Source organism: Penicillium expansum (assembly GCF_000769745.1).
Source record: "Penicillium expansum strain MD-8 chromosome Unknown contig145, whole genome shotgun sequence".
Classification (NCBI taxonomy): domain Eukaryota; kingdom Fungi; phylum Ascomycota; class Eurotiomycetes; order Eurotiales; family Aspergillaceae; genus Penicillium; species Penicillium expansum.
The window spans coordinates 142,098-161,572 of NW_015971172.1; the positions used below are offsets into that span (position 1 = coordinate 142,098).

Here is a 19,475-nt window from a genome sequence, read left to right on the forward strand (position 1 = left end):
ACATGTTTTGTCTCTAAAGCTGTTAATATGGCACATGGAAAAGGAAGCACATCACACTATTTGTCGTTGGTCACAGAGGTTTTTGGTAGTTGTTGTCGCATTAAACTTGCGGAAGCCTCAATGCCTAGATTTAGCTTAATCAAAGTAAGATATGTTTAGCTGAGACCTAATCGAGACCTCATTTCGTCTCGGATGTCGTGATCAGATAGGGCATAGTTCCAGGTCACGTGCCACGCCAAATAACACGACGCTCCACCAAAGACCTTGGGGACGACAACTGAAGATGGAGCTCAAGACCGTTCTAATTCTCACTGCGATATATATTGGTAAGTAGTGCCACGCAATACCTCCCGTGACGTCTGCCCGCGTCCCACAATACACTTGGGCCACATCAAATAGAAACAAACCGACCAAACACTAACCCCTCACAAGCTGTCCGTCTCTTCTTCAAGTCACGCAACTCCAGCCTAGCAGCCATCATGTCTCACGGAAAGGTCACCGAGATTGACAAGTAAGCCTTGCTTGATTATGCGCTCAAAATATTGGATTTTAATCTCTGCCCAACAGCCAAGTCATCTTCAAAGCCCTCGTCTCCTCCGGCCCCGTCGTCGTTGACTTCTTCGCAACCTGGTGTGGACCCTGCAAGGCCGTCGCTCCCGTTGTCGGTAAGCTGAGCGAGAAGTACGAAAATGTGCGTTTCCTCCAGGTGGATGTGGACAAGCTGCAAGGTGTTGCGCGGGAACTGAGCGTGAATGCTATGCCCACCTTTGTGGTGTTCAAGGATGGCAAGGAGGTCAACCGCGTTGTCGGTGGTGATATGAACAAGCTCGAGGCGCAGATCAAGCAGATCTTGGCATAGAGGCTTTGTCTTTTGCTTTGGCTAGTGGTCTTCGGGAATCTCGGAGTGGAGCGCATCCAGCCACTTATACCCGGGGAATTGTATGGTTTTTTATCAGTATAATCACTGTAACTCACGAATCACGAATCCAAATTGTGACATAACTCTATGCAAGTAAACCTATCAGTTGACGTTGCACTATGCACCATGCACACCTCGCCCAAGATAAGGGCCACTATTATCAATAAAATTCCGCGTCGCAGATCGACTGGGACTTGGGCATTGATGCATATGCACCAGATTTCAGGCCGAGATGGCCTTTCTTCTCCGTTTTAATGCTTATCCCTTGCCGCTTTTTGATCGCCGGGTAAAACACAGCACGGGCTGTGGCCCTGGAGGCCCTGGCGGTTAGGTACCTAGGTGACTACGGTGGCCTTCCAGGCGATTAGCAATTCGAAGTAAGCCCTAGCAGTTAGACCTCTGATAAAATTAGATTTTGCTAGCTTAAAAAAACTTCTTATCCCTACTACTTCTTAACGTACAAAGAGCGAGTATCGGCTCTTAATACTTAACGCCCGCGGAAGTCATTTAATACCGAAATTTGACGAAATCTGTGAACGAAATGGAGTGATACTAATTTATATGCCACCATACTATAGAAGATCAATTCAAGGTCTTTACTAAGCTATTTAAAATAGCATAAACCTAAATGAAAAAATGGATTTTTACTATATATACTGGAATGAATCCTTACACTTTGATATTAATACTTTGACGGATCCTATTTGTATGTGGATAGCTAGATAGCTCTCTATTTCTCTTCCTTTCCTCCCCACCCGTCTGCTTCGCTCCCATAGGAATCGACTACTCGGTTTCTCCTTGTAGCACGAATCCCTAGACTGTTCATCAAGATTTTCTCCCAACTATCACGAAAACATCAAAGCAGAAATAGCAGGCAAGGCTGTGCAAGTCACTTAGCATAGCCTCCCTCAGGGCTGTAATCTGGTCCACAGATTGAATTTCATCTAACTTGTGCATTTTTAAAGCAGCAGTCAGAAAATGCTGGATTCCACCAACAACTGTTAGATTGAGGTCTTCCCGAGTGCCTGGGTTGTCAAGAGTGTAGATCCGCTCTTCACAAGATTCCAATCCACTTTTCTGGAAAGTGCCATGAAGAGCAGCAACACTAAAGAGGAATCAGTTAGTTTACCTAAAAATAGAATAATCAGACTTACTTTGGTGTTTTCCCAAGCGAAACCAAAGTCCTTTGGAATACATCGAGTGCATATCTTGCGTTAGTGGCTCGTTTCCCCTCGGGCTCTCCTTTGAGTACACATTCATGTGCGGGACAATCAATCCACTGCAAATGACCCCCTGGCTCTGCTCACTAGTAGGTTAGACCTTTTATGAATGCGATCTGAGCTAGGAAGCTTCGTACTGAGAAGTGTCATCAAATTCCTCACGGCAGGCTCCCATTCGACATCAGACAAAGCCACCAGCATAACTCGAACATTGACGACATCATATTCTCCTAGGTACTCATCCGGGAATGGCGCAAGGAGATTTTGATGATGAAAGGTAATGTTTTCCGGCAATGCATTCTTGCGGGGAAACATGACGTCTGAGAGGTCAAACCCGTCAAGCTGACAAGTTATTGGGAGAATAGCTGCGAGATCACGAAGCCAGATTCTTGGGAAATGATGTCAGAACGTTTGTCCTTCTGATGCAGTTGAAACTCACCCAGTCCCTGTGCCAACATCTGCAATGCGCATCCGGTCATGTTGTTTGATGGCTGGATGCAGCAGATACCCAATATTGGCCTGCCAGGCTTTGTATTGCATCTCCAACCTATATTCTTTCATGTTAAAAGGTCATTAAATGAAGATTGCCGCTTAGGTCTTCACCTTTCGCTTTCGGCCATGTTTCTGACCAGTAAATATTCACCACGAGATTGGACTTCGTCGGACATTTTTGAATGCTGAAAGGGATATAATCTCGAGATGTGTGAGTTAACTTGACCTTTTGCAGAGTCTCAGGTGCAAAACTAAGAATAGCGGGCGGTATAACAATTATGGAAGGAGATATAGCTACTTGGGAAGGCGGTAGCAGAGGGGGGTTGTCAATGTAACAGTACATAATTAGGCCCCAATTCAGGCCCCCCATGCTCACCTAACGCGAATTTAAATGCATTTTGCTCAACTATAGTCTCCGTCTTTGGTGATAGCTCTTTGAACAGCCAGTTAATTGCATGAGATGTCTTGGTCACCTTCTTGGGTAGGCCCTCTCGGTTTGTCCCCATCACCTTAATGATAAAGTTGAGGCTACACTATTCCGGCTGGCGGGTGACGGACGATTTGCCATCTACAACATAGGAAGATTCTGAGTGGGGCCATTTTGGCCTTGGAAGTTGCAAAAGAGAAGTTGTCCTGGGGGTAGAGGTGTGCCTTTAGTACCTATATATAACATTAAACTAATCTTGCTATATGTTCATTTCCTACTTGTAAGATGATACATACAACCATAGGGTGTGAAAAACAGGGATTCCCGTCCGCTCAGCCGCTTAGCCGGTCTTCGTCCCATGGCAAGCCTCTAAGCTTCCCGCTACCTAATGTTCAATACCATGCCCGCCTTGATGATAAATTGAACTGGATTCGAATAATGAGTCTGCCAAGGAAACCACGGATGTCAAGTGATATTACGGGTTGCTATTGCGGAGGCATACACAAGCAACTGGCGATGATTCTGGGGTTCTGTGCAGCTGAGGTGATTTCCTTGGTGCTGATGCGGGAGCGCAGGCTGAAGTAGGTCATAGATCGAAGAAACATTATCAAGCTAGAAAACATAAATCTAACGCAGGTTATCGCTCTCTGGTATTGATGCCATAGGCCCAGTCCATTGCCAAGAGCGCAAGTATCAGGATGACCAGTTATAGAAAGTCATTGGTTGATTCTGTGTGGCAATGGAGAATTTAGAAACAAGAGAGTAGAAATTAATGGCGGCAGATAGAGTGGTATGTCTTGGCTCCTGCCGCCAACATTGATAACGGCGCGTGTGGTTGCAGTCCATCCTGGATTTGAGTCTGTGAAATCTATAAGAGGCTGTATTTACTTTTTCACGTTCCTAAGCTCACTGGTATTTGGGCACAAAACGTGTGGCATTCATATAGTGCACTAAATGAGTCGGGATTTCCGCGAAGTGACGGCAGCCACTCTTGTGTACTAGCCATTGTAGGGGTAGGGTGGCTGTAATTGATAGAAATAACAAATCAAATGAAAGTCCTACAAGATTTGAGGCAATATATTTATATATATATGTCGAGATATATCATGAAAGATAAACCTTGGAACGAATATGGATACCCTTGGGTGAAAATGTAATAATATTATGGACACTGGGGCGGGGTACAATTAGGTAGGTATGGAGCGGGCTCGCGGCCCCCGGGCGTGTTGCGGTCCTATTGGGTGCATTCTTTTGAGCCTCCAGGGCTCCCGAGGTCCACAATCAGTTGCCTGCTGACACACCGCATTTCACCTAGGCAGCGGATCTACGGCACCCATCGATGGAGTGATTGCAACAGCCACGAGCGTACGGCCCAAAAGTCGTGTCCTTGGTCAATCGCTAAATTACTCATATCTACTTATTTCTGCAGCACTGGTTTGATAAGAGGGAGACTACAGGGGGCTAATACGTCTAGAATTGGGCGAGCATCATCATGCCCGGGGATACGGAGTATGAGGACAAGATTTAAATCCATAGATGGATGAATTATTGGCTTAGTGCTCAACTCTGCACCTGGGCGCGTGCAGGTGCAGGTGCCTAGGTGCTAGCACCAATGGGACTAAACAACGTATACAGCCAAGTCGAGAGCCCCAGGGCAGTCCAAGTTTCAGGCTAGGGCCAGTACATGATCCTTGCCTCTATATGTAAGACGCACCCGATAGGTATACTAGGGTGAGATTGAAGGCCCAAAATGGCAGTATTAGGTCTACGGGGTGATACTTGCCCCCGGGATTGTTGGCGGGCTAGTCCAGTCACCAATAATTGGAAAGAAGTGTACGATGTATTCAGTAGAAGGAAGGATATAGATGAGGAAGACGGAAAAGCAAAAGATGTCAAAAAGAACAATTAAACAGGCTCAGCAGTACAACATAGGAACACTTTTCCCAAATAGTCCACGTACATTAGCGCCCGGAGAGAAAGATGCCACGTAGAAGACGAGTCAGCATGAGTTCTCGGAAAACATGAATAATTTGAATAAATGATTGGTCGAAGGAGGGTAAGGGTAAGTTAGAGAAGTGAGGTTGTGCGAGAGGGAGAGAGAGTGTGTGAGGTGAGCAAACGAGGCAAGAGCCTCTTGCGTCGAGTTCCATGACTATTTTTGGAAAGAAGATCACGAATTATGATGGCCCTCGCCTTACTATTGGGCCAGGCTTAGCGCCTCTCTTCTAACCTTGGCAGCCCCCGTGGACTGGCGTGATAGGCTTTAGGTATATGATTAGTCACATCTCGCTCCCCACTCCAAAGCAAACAGACAGGTAGAAAGTTCCATTAGTGTATGTGAGTAGCTACTCCTTTCTTCACTCCTAAGACTACACTGTAATAAAGAACCGGGATAGAACATCAAGCCATACTCTACTCTGATTTCTCGTCTCGTTATTGCTACACCAAGGGCTCGATCAGTGCTCATGGTGAAATTCTTAACTCATCACATTCTGAGCTTTCCATAAACCGTCACCTATTGTATCTCTCGATGGATTCCCGCAAAAGATCCGACAAGAGCAAAACAAACATTTCCGGGCTAGGGAGCAGCTCTCACAATGACATCGCTATAGAAACAAATATCACTGGGCAGCTGAGCTCCGCTTTTGATGTGCAAGTTACATTGCCCAGAGACACCAGTCATGGGAGGACCGAAAGAGGGGTCACTACTCTTGTGGGAGACGATGAGAGGAGCTCTTCCAGCGCACGAGGAACCGCAACAGCCGATGAAAACAATCCAAATGTTGACACTACGGATATGGACATACCCAACGACAAGAACTGGGATCTGAAAGTGCTTGTCAAGCCTACAGATACAGGCAAGGAACACCTTATTGAGTATGGCACATACTGTATTATGGTTGACCGAAGCTAAATTGTTTCAGCATAGTTGCCGTTCACGGTATTGGAGCCGATCCAGGAGACACCTGGGTTCACAAGACTACTAAGGTCGACTGGCTGAAACACAAGGATATGCTCCCAAAACAGGCCCCGAACGCCCGTATCATGCGATCTGGGTACAATGCCAAGTGGTTTGGTAGCTCCAATGAACAGCATACCAAAACCTTCGTGCGTGATGTGAGTGAAGGGTTACTCAAGCGTCTGAAGATACTTCGAAAAGTAAGCATTGCTTCAATCCTCTGATTGCAGTCTCCTAAAAAAGAATATATCACAGGACTCCACCCGACCATTGATCTTCATCGCTCACAGCTTTGGGGGCTTGCCTGTTATACACGCTCTCTGTAGGTCCCGCTACACCTCCCATATGTGGGGTAACTCATTTCAATTTACCGCTGGGCTGGTATTTTTTGGTGTCCCATTCCGAGGAAGAGGTGGCCCTCCAATTGAGGTATGGGTTAAAAAGATAAATGAAAACAACAAGAAGGATTCGACTTTTCAAATCTGGTCAGAGACCATGTCCGCATCTGTACCCGGAAGTCAATATCTTGAAGAGATAGTCAGCCGATACCTAGAAACGCGAGTTTGTGAGAATCCTATTCCTGTCTCTTGTTTTTGGGAAGCTTTCCCGAGTCCTGTAGGGAGACTCTGGGGCGAGCAAGATCCAAAAGAGGTAGGTCGTCTTACAGTACACTCCTATGATTATCTTTCTATGCTGAGTGGGATATAGTTACGTAATTACCTCGTCTTTGAGTCGTCGGCCTGTCTTGACCCCTCAAAGGGAGTCACTCGCGCTTCACTTCAACGACACCATTACAATCTACAGAAGTTTGAAGGTCCTCAAGATGCAGAGTGGAAAATTGTCGCAGAGCACATTAGCGTCCTGGCTCAGAATGCTAGATCGTTCTTGGAAACACGGGACAGAGGTAAGGAAGACCTATACTAAATGTTTCTTAAAGCGAAGCTCAATACTCTACAAAACAATATCAACTAACTGCTATTGGTAGTAAACTTCAAGCAAAAGGAAGATGTTAGCTTTCAGGAACCCGTTGGCATCTTGTGCGGTGAAGCGCCCTACATCGCCTCCGAACTCTTCGTCGGTCGTGATGACGAACTTGCTGAGATCACACAAATTCTACACCCTGATCACAAAGCTCAAAAGCAACGGCGCCTAGTCCTTGGTGGTATGGGTGGTATTGGCAAGACCCATCTTGCGATTGCCTACGTAGAGTCCGGCCGCGGATCTTATGACTCAGTGTTCTGGCTTAATGCGGTATCTGAGGCCGCATTGAACGGAAGTTTCCGATCGATAGCCTACCAAATATTCGCCGTTGAGGAGGATGGAGTGTTAGGGGATAAAGAGATTGTGAGACGTGTACACCAATGGCTAGGCTCCCCCAGAAATACTAGGTGGTTATTGATCTTTGATAACTACGACGACCCCGACCAGTTTCGGATTGACAAATTTTACCCCTATGCTTCTCATGGAGCTATTTTGGTCACCACCAGACGGCCAGATCTAGTTGCTGGGATTACTCTTGACATAAAGCGGTTGAATAATATTAAGGATAGCCTCGAAATCCTGCAAACCCGATCAAAACGAGACGATATTCAATCAGGTATGCTACTACCAAATATATTTAGCATCTACTAACCATTATCATTAGATCATTATGCAAAGCGCCTCGCAGAGCGACTTGGGGGTCTTCCTCTTGCTTTGGCTACCGCTGGGACGTATCTTCGACATAGTACCCTCACTTTCGAACGCTACCTTAAAGAGTACAACACACGCTGGAATGTTGACCCCCGCCGGCCGGCTAAGCTTCTGGAGTACGAGGGTACACTCTATACGACCTGGGATATACCATACTCTCGCCTAGAGAAGGAAGATCCAGACGCTGCGAAATTACTGAAATTACTGGCCTACTTTGATAACCAGAGACTTTGGTACAAGCTTCTTCATGCCGGACTTACCGATAGTTCTCCCAAGTGGCTGAAGAGAGTGATCACAGATGACGTGGACTTCCATGGAGCGATGAGAATCCTGGCCGGCTACTGTTTCCTAGACGTTCACAAGGAGTCATGGAGTATGCATAACTGCGTGCATGACTGGACATTAGCAACACTCAATAAGGATATCAACGCAAATCTTTATTGGTACGCCTTTGACTGTGTTTCTGCGTCTATAAATGTTGATAGGGCGCATGATTTTGCAAACCTCTCTTACTCTCCCTTAGCTGCTCATGCCACGCGCCTAGTACAACAGCGCTTGTACCAGAACGACGTCATATATGATGTTATACCGCGTCGGCTCGACCAAGCTTTGCTGATCGCCGGGCTACTTCGAGAGCAAGAACTTCTTCTTGCTAGTGAGAACATATACCAGCGGGCACTAGCTGGGAGCGAGAAAGAGCTCGGACCGGGCCATATATCGATCCTTAACACTGTTAGCAATCTCGGAGTTCTATACTGGAAGCAAGGCAAACTAGACCAGGCAGAGACAATGTGCCAGCGGGCGCTAGCTGGGAGCGAGAAAGAGCTCGGACCGGACCATATATTGACCCTCGGCACTGTTCACAATCTCGGAGTTCTATACTGGAAACAAGGCAAACTAGACCAGGCGGAGACAATGTATCAGCGGGCGCTAGCTGGGAAGGAGAAAGCGCTCGGACCGGACCATATATCGATCCTTAACACTGTTAGCAATCTCGGAGTTCTATACTGGAAACAAGGCAAACTAGACCAGGCAGAGACAATGTACCAGCGAACGCTAGCTGGGAAGGAGAAAGCGCTCGGACCGGACCATATATTGACCCTCGGCACTATTCACAGTCTCGGAGTTCTATACTGGAAACAAGGCAAACTAGACCAGGCGGAGACAATGTATCAGCGGGCGCTAGCTGGTATGAAGAAGAAGAATACCGATACTTGCTTCTTGCAACGATGATCCCAATTTAATATCTTTCTCGCCGTCATTCCTGTTGGGGACAGAGCCGCCTTGTGGGGTACTCCGTGCTAATGACATGCTCTAATGTTTTTATCTGTGGACTATTGCCAAATAAGACACAAGGCCCCAGACTATTAACAAGGGATAGACAAGTGATACGCAAGTTTCAAACCCTCTTGGGTTGTTATGTTTGTCTTGTTTGCATTGCGAATATACCGAGCCAGGGGTTGTGGGGATTTGTCGGATGACGCGAAAATCCCGCAGCGTTATATCTATAGACCTGTGGACCTAAATTCATGGTACATTATCAAACCCTGTCTTCCTTTCCTTTCAAACCATTCTTCATATAATACATATTCAACATGTCGTGCGGCGACTGCTCCTCAGACAAACCTAAACCCTCGGGCAAATCTAACCCAGACCACGATGGCTCCCTTTTACAAAGACTCCTTCAATTAGTCTTCAAGTATCTACCAGAAGGATCCGCATTGCTTTCGTCCTCGTGTTGCTGGCTTCCAGTATGTTTTCTTTCCATGCTACTAGACTGTTGAATGCATATCCTAAGTTTATAGACTGTCCTAGATTTTCTCTTTGCGGGTTCGGTGGCCACTGCTGGTATCGAGAAACTGAGAAATACTTTCCTGGCGATTTCTATTCTGACCCTTATCTGGGGTGTGTGGCGCGAGGGATTCAGTCGTCGAATGGTCTGGCGCATTGCGATCTGTGTCGGGTTGTCGACTTGGGAGCAAGTGAATCAGTGGAGAATGGTCGATGGCAAGGGGCACCATAGCTGCCATTAATGGGCGACAGTTGCGTGATGAAAAATTTAATACTTTTTGGGTATTTTTCAATATTGTTAGTTTGAGTGTCAAAACCATAGTGGAATGAATTATCAATATGGCACGAATCTTGCTCAGCGGACGAAGATTTGTACATGCTATCCACTCAATGCTCAACGCCCTAGTTCTAATAATCAGACTGCTGCAAATGATGTCAACACTCCTCAGAGCCATGGCCAAATTTTCCTTGTAAGGTTCCAAACAGACGCATTTTCCATTGTTCTTAATTTCTATGAAGCTTGAACCGATGGGAATGACTTCACGATAGTGAAAACCCTACTATACACTAAATGTGACCAAATGAACCAAGCGCGACTGGCAACCTCTTAGGGTCTTAGACAGACTGAGCAATTCCATCAGCCTCCCCGCTGCGCACATTCTTGCCTTTCACCTTGATGGCCTCCAGCACAGTTTCGTAGGAGAGAGAAGGGTCAGCCACCACGGAGACGGTCTGCTCTTCTAGGGAAATGGAGTGATTCTTCACACCTGCAGCGCACAAAATGACAACATTAGTGCCCTAAACAATATAACCATGATATAAAATAGGGCCAAGTGACTCACCGCTAAGAATTTTCATAGCTTGCTCAATGGTACTTGAGCAGCCGCCACAGCCCATTTGGACGCTGAACTTGTACTGGCGGTCCGACATATTTCGAATGAGGAATGTTCCAGATTAATGGAAGAGAGGGATAATTTTAGTCACAGATATATATCTGAGTGAGGTTGCAGTTGAATCGTTAAAGAAAAAGTTCACGGGGAAATCGGTGCCTATATTTCTTCTCTCTCCCATCTATCCCCTTCCTCCTCCCTGCGGCATTTGTGCGTAAAGTGTTTGGATTCATGCTAGAGGCCTTTGTGCTAGCCCACTGCGCGAATTGTGCGATTCGCGATTTGTAGCTTGCAAACCTCGTCCAATAACTACCATGTATTGCATATGACACCATCCCTTCACCGCAGGATCACGCTGCTGGTCACTTGTTCTACATTCTATCGTGTATCATTCAGCTCGGCGCTGATCCAGTCCTGTTCTTCGGGCTATTGCAAGAAGCACGTTTCCACACAGCTATCTACGCTTGCGCAAGCATGTAAAGACACATCATGGAACCTTTACGATTTCAGGATCAAAATGACAGAGGTGATCAGTACGAAATATAATCGTTTTTTTACTAACGCTAGCATCATGGAATCCATCTGTTGTAGATTGATAACAAGTGACCCACCTTTCACGTGATTGAACTGCAATTTTTCTTCCGCGGTTTCTTTTGGGCCGCAAGATGGGTATCTAGGCTGCTTTGTGTGCTGTGAGATATCATGGAACAGGACCATAAAGCGGCACTCAATTGGGAAAATCGCCGCTTAAAATCCGGTATATAAAGCGACATATCTACGAATGATTTTGTGGACATACTCAGAACCTTGATTGGCCCAGAAAGTCCGAATATGCAAGGTGGCGCATCTCCTGCACGTGGAATGCTACCCAATGAACGCATTGTGTTTGGCCCAATGTATCAAGTGGGTTTGAAACTGCTTCCAAGGTTAGATGTGTCGGATTCTCGAAATATTGGCCTCTTCTGTCTCAACTTCGTATACTAATATGTAGGTTCGCCCGAAGATATCCCGGGGCTAACCGAATGAGCGCTAAGGTAACGGGTCTAGGAATAATTTTTAATTTGCCAGTTCCTTCTGATTTTGCGAGAGGAGATATTCTAAGGTTATTAAGTTGCCTAATTGTACAACATACGGAGCATCTCAATATTATTTAGATGCCTTAAAGGGCATATGGTCAGGATGAAACTACAATACATGTGCAATATATGGTAATATACGGATGCTTCGTATCCCCTATATATGAATCTTACTCAAGATATTGAAACCCGGATTTCTCAATATCGATTTACTATTTAGTATATTCAAGATCTATCCATGCTCAATGAATTATCCTTGCTTATACCCCGTAAAGTGGAGGACACTAATTGGCTCTTCTCCACAACCCCAGATCGATAAACCCTCGTTGCGCTTTGCTCTAGAACGAGATCTTCTGCAAGATATGATTGAATTTATAATCATAACTGCATAGTTATCACGAGTGATCATGAGTCATGTCGACTGGGATTTTACGCTTTAATCCCGTTTAGGAGCCCGTCCGCTTGGTATCTTCAAATCTGGTCACTCCACCGCGGAATATGCCGTCTCTGGAGGCTTGACCCCACATTTGTTTGGGCTTAGGGCCATTTCGCTTGGACGTAATTTTCTTCCGAGGCCTGATATCGAACACCGCTATTTTCATTATGCCTGAAATTTTTTAGTTCCAGGGCTTGGTGGAGCCGAGAGGGGCGTTGAGATACTACCCGACTTAAGCCAAGGATCATTCGGGCTTAGCTTCTTCACAATCTTCTAGCTTCTTTTTTCTTCTTCTCTAAACGATTTATTTCAGGGGTTTCAAACGTTGATAGTATTTCACGTCTTTGCTTTTTAGTGACCTCCCTAGGAAGTAATTCAATACATTCTTGGGGGAGTTCCCGTGCCGCAGAGTTTATACGGGATCGGCCCTCGGCACACCTTAATATCTTCCATACCTTTGAGATCTTCAATGACATCCAACGTCGAGTCAGACCACAAGCTGGCCATGGCGGAAACCAGCAGCAAATCAGATGCGGATACCTTGGATTCAAACAGCTATGGACGCCAGCTGGAAGAAATTCGCATCGCTAACACGCCGGCCGATACCTCGTTCCAGACGGGTGTCGATGTTACAACCGCCGAGAAAGACTTTTCGGAGTTGAGCAAACAATTCTCCAGCATCTCGCACCAAGCCCAGAGATTATCCAGACATGAATCACGAGTATCTAAGATGGGGGTCACCACGCAAGATATCGAGAAAGCTGAGGGTTCTACTTCGTCGGATGATTCATGGGACTTGGAGACAACTCTTCGTGGCGATCATGTCGCTTCTGAAGAGGCTGGAATTAAAGACAAGCACATCGGTTGGTAGACATTCAACACCGAGAGAACAAACAAGTACTGACTATCTTCCTAGGCGTGATTTGGGACAACCTAACGGTTCGTGGGATGGGCGGTGTCAAGACATATATCAAAACATTCCCAGATGCAATCATCGATTTCCTTAATCTACCGGGAACCCTCATTGACCTCTTCGGATGGAGCAAGAAAGGCCAAGAGTACAATATCTTGGAAGGTTTCCGGGGTCTCACACGGCCCGGGGAGATGGTCTTGGTCCTTGGCCGTCCCGGATCAGGCTGTACGACTTTCCTAAAAGTGATTGCGAATCAACGGTTTGGATACACCGGTGTGGATGGTGAAGTCCTCTATGGTCCCTTTGACTCGGATTTGTTCTCCAAAAGATTCCGTGGAGAAGCCGTGTACAATCAAGAGGATGATATTCACCAGCCCACCTTGACTGTAAAACAAACCCTTGGATTCGCCCTCGATACCAAGACCCCTGGAAAGCGCCCATTCGGTGTGTCAAAAGCTGAGTTCAAAGAGAAAGTGACCAATTTGCTTCTGAAAATGTTCAATATTGAACACACTGCGAACACCGTGATCGGCAATCAGTTTATTCGTGGTGTCTCTGGAGGTAAGAAATATGGTTTAGTTGTGCACCTCCAAGGGAATTGAAGCTAATTAGAACAGGTGAGCGTCGTCGTGTGTCGATCGCAGAAATGATGATCACCTCTGCGACTGTATTGGCTTGGGATAACAGCACTCGTGGTCTGGATGCTTCAACTGCCCTCGATTTCGCCAAGTCTCTGCGAATTTTGACCAACATATACAAAACAACAACTTTCGTGTCACTCTACCAAGCGTCTGAGAACATCTATAAACAGTTCGACAAGGTCCTCGTGATTGACAATGGCCGCCAGGTATTCTTCGGTCCTACATCCGAAGCACGATCATATTTTGAAAGCCTTGGCTTCCGCGAAAAGCCTCGTCAAACCACCCCCGACTACTTGACAGGATGCACTGACCCCTTTGAGAGGGAGTTCAAAGACGGAAGAACTGCTGAAGATGTCCCATCCACGCCACAAGCGCTAGTGGAAGCCTTCGACAAATCCGTCTTCAGTGAAACCCTAGACCAGGAAATGAAATCCTATCGCGCCCAGATTCAGAAGGAAAAGAAAATATACGATGACTTCGAGATCGCCAACAAAGAGGCAAAGCGCAAGTTTACTTCTGACTCATCTGTATACTCGATCCCTTTCCACCTGCAAACCTGGGCTTTGATGCAACGGCAATTCCTCCTCAAGTGGCAAGATAAGTTTGCTTTGACTGTCTCTTGGATTACTTCTGTTGGTATTGCTATCATCTTGGGTACTGTATGGCTCCACCAACCAAAGACTAGTGCTGGTGCTTTTACTCGAGGAGGTCTTTTGTTCATCAGTCTGCTGTTCAACGGCTTCCAAGCATTCTCCGAACTTGCAGCCACAATGATGGGCCGCTCAATCGTCAACAAGCACCGTTCATTCACATTCTACCGACCTAGCGCACTTTTCATTGCGCAGATCATCGTTGACACTGCGTTTGCCATCGCAAGAATCCTCGTATTCAGTATCATCGTGTACTTTATGTGCGGACTTGCTCTTGATGCTGGAGCATTCTTTATATTTGTTCTGATTATTCTCGAGGGCTATGTGACCATGACAGTGTTCTTCCGAACCGTCGGATGTCTATGTCCTGATTTTGATTATGCTATCAAGTTCGCATCCGTCATCATCACATTCTTCGTTTTGACGTCTGGATATCTAATTCAGTGGTCTGGCGCTCAGGTGTGGCTGCGATGGATTTATTACATCAACCCCTTCGGTCTTGGATTCTCTGCATTGATGGTCAATGAGTTTAGGCACCTTACCCTGACATGCACGACAGACTCCCTCGTGCCAACTGGAGATGGCTATGGTAACATTGCGCACCAGGCTTGTACTCTAGCAGGAGGAAACCCAGGGTCGGCAATCATCTCGGGCTCTGACTACCTCGCAAAGAGCTTCAGCTACCTTCCTGGTGATCTTTGGCGAAATTTCGGCATCATGCTTGCCCTGATCATTGGTTTCCTCTGCTCCAACTTGTACTTCGGAGAAACACTTCAATTCGGTGCAGGCGGCAAAACCGTCACTTTCTACCAAAAAGAGAACTCTGAGCGGAAAGAGCTAAATGAGGCTTTGATGCAGAAGAAAGCAAACAGACAGGCAAAGGTTATTGAGTCTGATGAAGGCTCGAACCTCGATATTTCCTCAAAGTCCGTGTTCACCTGGGAGGATGTCTGTTACGAAGTGCCTGTCCCCTCCGGTACCAGACGTCTTCTGAACTCTGTTTACGGCTATGTTCAACCCGGAAAGCTGACGGCACTCATGGGAGCATCTGGTGCAGGAAAGACAACTTTACTGGACGTTTTGGCGGCAAGGAAGAACATTGGTGTAGTCACCGGCGATATTCTCGTCGATGGAAAGCCTCCAGGCACCTCGTTCCAAAGAGGTACATCTTACGCTGAACAACTTGATGTTCACGAGGATATGCAGACTGTACGAGAAGCGCTGCGTTTCTCTGCGGATCTGCGCCAGCCATTCGAAACACCCCAATCGGAAAAGTACGCCTACGTGGAGGAGATCCTTACCCTCTTGGAGCTGGAGAATCTGGCAGATGCAATTATCGGTACACCTGAAACTGGTCTCTCAGTCGAAGAAAGAAAACGAGTTACCATCGGCGTGGAACTGGCGGCAAAGCCTGAATTGCTTCTATTCTTGGACGAGCCTACCTCTGGTCTGGACGGCCAATCTGCCTGGAATATTGTTCGTTTCCTTCGGAAGCTAGCAGCAGCAGGCCAGGCTATTCTCTGCACCATCCATCAACCGAACTCCGCCCTCTTCGAAAGCTTTGATCGTCTGCTCCTACTTCAAAGAGGAGGTGAATGCATCTACCACGGTGACATCGGTCACGACTCTCAGATCCTGCTGGATTACTTCCGCCGTAATGGAGCCGACTGCCCTGCGGATGCTAACCCGGCTGAGTGGATGCTTGATGCCATTGGCGCTGGCCAAACACGTCGCATCGGAGACCGTGACTGGGGTGACATTTGGCGCACTTCTCCCGAACTGGATCAAGTTAAACAGGAAATTATCCAGATCAAGGAAAGCCGTGTCCAGGCCGTTCGGGTTAATCATGACGAGAATAAGGTCGATAGAGAATACGCTTCACCTCTCTGGCACCAGATCAAGGTTGTCGGTCGTCGAACACATCTATCATTCTGGCGCTCGAAAAACTATGGTTTCACCAGGCTTTACACTCATGTTGTGATTTCTATCATTACGGGTCTTGTATTTTTGAAGTTGGATGACTCCCGATCCTCTCTGCAATACCGCATCTTCGTCATTTTCAACGTTACCGTCCTCCCAGCAATCATTCTTCAAATGGTTCAACCGCGGTACGATATGGCCCGTCTGATCTTCTACCGCGAATCAGCATCGAAAACCTACAGCCAATTCGCCTTTGCACTGTCACTGGTCCTCGCCGAAATGCCCTACAGTCTCCTGTGCGCCGTCTGCTTCTTCCTCCCTCTATACTACATTCCCGGATTCCAAACCGAGTCCAGCCGAGCGGGCTACCAATTCCTCATAATTCTCATCACGGAGATCTTCTCCGTGACTCTGGGCCAAATGATCTCAGCCCTGACCCCCAACAGCTTCATCGCGTCTCAGCTCAACCCACCGATCGTGATTATCTTCTCTCTATTCTGTGGTGTCACAATCACCAAGCCGCAAATGCCAGGTTTCTGGCGCGCATGGCTATACGACCTCGACCCATTCACTCGTCTGATCGGCGGAATGGTCGTGACAGAGCTACAGGGTCGGGATGTGGTTTGCGCGGAGTCGGAGTTGAATCTTTTTAATGCCCCTGACAACCTCACCTGCGGCGAGTATATGAAGCCGTTCTTTGATCGCGGTGGTAAGGGATATATTGTTGATGATGCGGCTCAGGCGTGCAAGTACTGTGCATACAAGGTTGGAGAGCAGTTCTACGCCACTTTCGGTATGTCCTTCGATAACCGGTGGCGGGATCTGGGTATCTTTGCCGCGTTTATTGTGTCTAACTTGATCATCTTGTTCTTTGCGGTAAGTGGATATATTCTATATCCTTTTTCTATGTTTCTGATTGTGACGCTGATTGATTTTGATACAGTCTCGCTTCTTGAACTTCAACCGGCGATAAACACATGTGTAGCGATACATGGCCCTGGCTAATCCCCGTCAAGAGATTGACTAACCGTAAAGTACCTTTGCGTAGAATATCCTCCCTATCAAAAGCGCAATGTCTGGTTTAATTTTTAATTCAAAAAGCACTGGTTTTTCTTCTTTATAACATCGATTACATACTCTTTGTTCTGACTACTTGTACGGGCGACTAAATAACCAGGACATTACTCTCTCATTGAATAAAATTGCTAGGCAGTATTTTAGATCTACCCTCACTTTACAATTACTATGTATAAGAATAGTCGGCCGCGTTTATGGCCTTGTGGTATCTTTTTGGTTAATATTTCTAAATGTCTTTTTAATCGTCTTTGTTTCGTAGTTTGCTGCTTATTAAATAGGCCAAGTAGCAGTCTGACACCATTGCGACCTAGGTAGAATTCCGAGGCTCCCTCTATACGTTAGTATATCCTGAGCTCGTCGTCTAACTGCTGTCCCAAAAATATGGAGTTGATGAATATTTTTAGAGTAACTTAACAACAGCAGCTGGAATAGAGTGTGATCTATTCAGTATTAGCCCTCTCGTTTGATATCAGCGCCAGGTGAGTCTCACCTTATGTCCCGCGCAAGCCGCGCAGTCGAGATAGCTCCAAATCCCAGCTTTCCTACGACCTGATATCGGTCCTGAAAGACTTCTCCTATTCGAGCGAGATAATACCGTGAAGCAATATAATCTGGGATGGTCTCTTCTTCAATCCAATCCTTTATCTGCCAGCCTAATTACGACGATCACTAGTGGAACTCCAGTACCTATTACATCCAAGACCTAAGACCGAATTATTGAGCACAATTTCAACATAAAATATATCATAGAAATTTATGTTGACCATGCCAAATCCGAGGGAGCGAGTGAGTGGTCGGCCCACGAAGTAGACACAAGCTCCAATCTGGCTAGCTCAGGCATCGATCCTTTGATTTCTTGAAACCAGTCGTGCCAATTGTACGGAACGCAAAGCTGCAGTCGAGTCCACTCCCGACCTTCCAAGAGTCTTTTCCATGGGTTGAGGAACAACTTCCCCTTTTCATGGGTATATAAAAGCTCTTGAGCCTCACATGGCGGCATTTGAAGTAGCACACGTAGCCGGAGCACGCCGCGGAAACTCTCCATAAATAACCCAAAGAACGCGTAATAGGTTGCCATCCAGTCCTCCTCAGCTTGCCCCGGCTCCCAGAAACCAACAATAAACGAGATGTCCATAGATTTCATAAGAGATGTACAACGCGGTGCCAAAATCCTTGATATCAGAAAAGGGGTGTCCATAGCATCGTTCATCACAAAGACACTCGTCCCATAAAGGACTTCCAATGCTTCTTCATATCTGCACGATGATGAGTCAATGTTCTGACAGTGGAAGGATACCGACTTACCCGATTTGACAACATCTCAGCCACTCCACGCTGCCAATTTTGGGCCTCGGAGTGTGCATGTACGCCTCGCGGCCCGACATTGAACAGATATCCTCAACAGGATCATCGATAAATCCATCAGAATGCTCACAAATAACATGCCACCAGTGCCAGCGAGGTTTGCTGTGCGGTTCGGGCGATGGCTGTCTCCAAAAATACCGAATATGCACTCGCCGATCGCCCATAATCTCGAGGTAGATCAGCCTGCTAATCTCAGCTGGGAGACGAAAGAGTGAACTTTCCTGCTGGGAGCTTTTCTGCCGAGCTCTAGGGCTGTGAGGGCATTGCTCTGGTTGGATCGGCAGCTTCCATCGATTGAATATATCGCTGTTGATCTCACAGGTGGAATCCCAGATTCCTATCGCGTTTGGAGACCATTCTCGCAATGTAAACCTGGGCTCTTTCGGCCCTTTCTTTTTGTGCTTGAAAAGTTTGTTGAGAAAACGAGGTGCCATGGCGGTGGAGTCTGGAGTTGTTGTTGTTGTATTGTTAAGTGGAGTCTGGAGTAGTGGGGGGAGCCTCGACTTTATATATTCCTGGATGTGGGTGGATGTCCCCGGTGCGTGGCAGTCGCACTTCCTGGGGATTGACCCAGAAGCCCTGAACTCTGTGGGATTCCCAATGGCCTCCAAAGTTGAGACCCCATAAGACAATACACGGCTTACTAGAGTAAACCTATTCCAAAAAGAGAATAGAAAGCCAGGAGGTATGTATGTTATACAATTGATTAGAGTTTTTCTGGGTCCTCGAATATATGTCCTATTGACGTGCTATTGTGAATCACGAAGAAAACCCCCATTACCACTGGAATATACAATAGATTGTATTCAAGTGTTGCCATTGACGATGAAACCCATTCGAACTCGAGTTTGTCTACTTAATTTGGACTCAAGCTTCTTCTACTTGAACCAGTTTCATCTTCCCAAACATACTCTGCTGCAAGACCATCTTTTATTGTAAGCTCGGTCGAGGTACAAGTCAATGCCCCCTTTCGTCTAACAATATCCGTCTTGTGTAGCTTCAAAATG

At 46.6% G+C, this 19,475-nt stretch overlaps 7 protein-coding genes across 7 annotated transcripts; 4 read left to right on the forward strand and 3 right to left on the reverse strand.

Annotated features, from left to right (window-relative positions):
• Positions 1 to 283: 283 nt before the first annotated feature.
• PEX2_043720 (thioredoxin family protein) lies at positions 284 to 859 on the forward strand (the record flags this gene model as incomplete). Its single annotated transcript, XM_016741647.1, has 3 exons — positions 284 to 326; positions 433 to 511; positions 568 to 859. The coding sequence occupies 3 exons, from the start codon at positions 284 to 286 to the stop codon at positions 857 to 859; spliced, it is 414 nt and encodes a 137-aa protein (XP_016603349.1).
• An 885-nt stretch (positions 860 to 1,744) lies between these two features.
• On the reverse strand, positions 1,745 to 2,807 carry PEX2_043730 (class I SAM-dependent methyltransferase; the record flags this gene model as incomplete). The annotated part of the gene is made up of 5 exons (XM_016741648.1): positions 1,745 to 2,024; positions 2,074 to 2,218; positions 2,277 to 2,527; positions 2,579 to 2,686; positions 2,743 to 2,807. 5 exons carry the CDS (start codon positions 2,805 to 2,807, stop codon positions 1,745 to 1,747), a joined length of 849 nt encoding a protein of 282 aa, XP_016603350.1.
• A 2,781-nt stretch (positions 2,808 to 5,588) lies between these two features.
• Positions 5,589 to 8,942, forward strand: PEX2_043740 (Tetratricopeptide-like helical; the record flags this gene model as incomplete). The annotated part of the gene is made up of 5 exons (XM_016741649.1): positions 5,589 to 5,935; positions 5,983 to 6,217; positions 6,726 to 6,921; positions 7,003 to 7,614; positions 7,663 to 8,942. 5 exons carry the CDS (start codon positions 5,589 to 5,591, stop codon positions 8,940 to 8,942), a joined length of 2,670 nt encoding a protein of 889 aa, XP_016603351.1.
• Positions 8,943 to 9,304: 362 nt separating this feature from the next.
• Positions 9,305 to 9,742, forward strand: PEX2_043750 (uncharacterized protein; the record flags this gene model as incomplete). Its single annotated transcript, XM_016741650.1, has 2 exons — positions 9,305 to 9,460; positions 9,515 to 9,742. 2 exons carry the CDS (start codon positions 9,305 to 9,307, stop codon positions 9,740 to 9,742), a joined length of 384 nt encoding a protein of 127 aa, XP_016603352.1.
• Positions 9,743 to 10,115: 373 nt separating this feature from the next.
• PEX2_043760 (heavy-metal-associated domain-containing protein) lies at positions 10,116 to 10,430 on the reverse strand (the record flags this gene model as incomplete). The annotated part of the gene is made up of 2 exons (XM_016741651.1): positions 10,116 to 10,267; positions 10,343 to 10,430. 2 exons carry the CDS (start codon positions 10,428 to 10,430, stop codon positions 10,116 to 10,118), a joined length of 240 nt encoding a protein of 79 aa, XP_016603353.1.
• A 1,941-nt stretch (positions 10,431 to 12,371) lies between these two features.
• Positions 12,372 to 16,999, forward strand: PEX2_043770 (putative ABC transporter; the record flags this gene model as incomplete). The annotated part of the gene is made up of 4 exons (XM_016741652.1): positions 12,372 to 12,765; positions 12,819 to 13,376; positions 13,433 to 16,902; positions 16,970 to 16,999. 4 exons carry the CDS (start codon positions 12,372 to 12,374, stop codon positions 16,997 to 16,999), a joined length of 4,452 nt encoding a protein of 1,483 aa, XP_016603354.1.
• An 858-nt stretch (positions 17,000 to 17,857) lies between these two features.
• Positions 17,858 to 18,902, reverse strand: PEX2_043780 (uncharacterized protein; the record flags this gene model as incomplete). Its single annotated transcript, XM_016741653.1, has 2 exons — positions 17,858 to 18,359; positions 18,409 to 18,902. The coding sequence occupies 2 exons, from the start codon at positions 18,900 to 18,902 to the stop codon at positions 17,858 to 17,860; spliced, it is 996 nt and encodes a 331-aa protein (XP_016603355.1).
• Between the last annotated feature and the right edge of the window lie 573 nt (positions 18,903 to 19,475).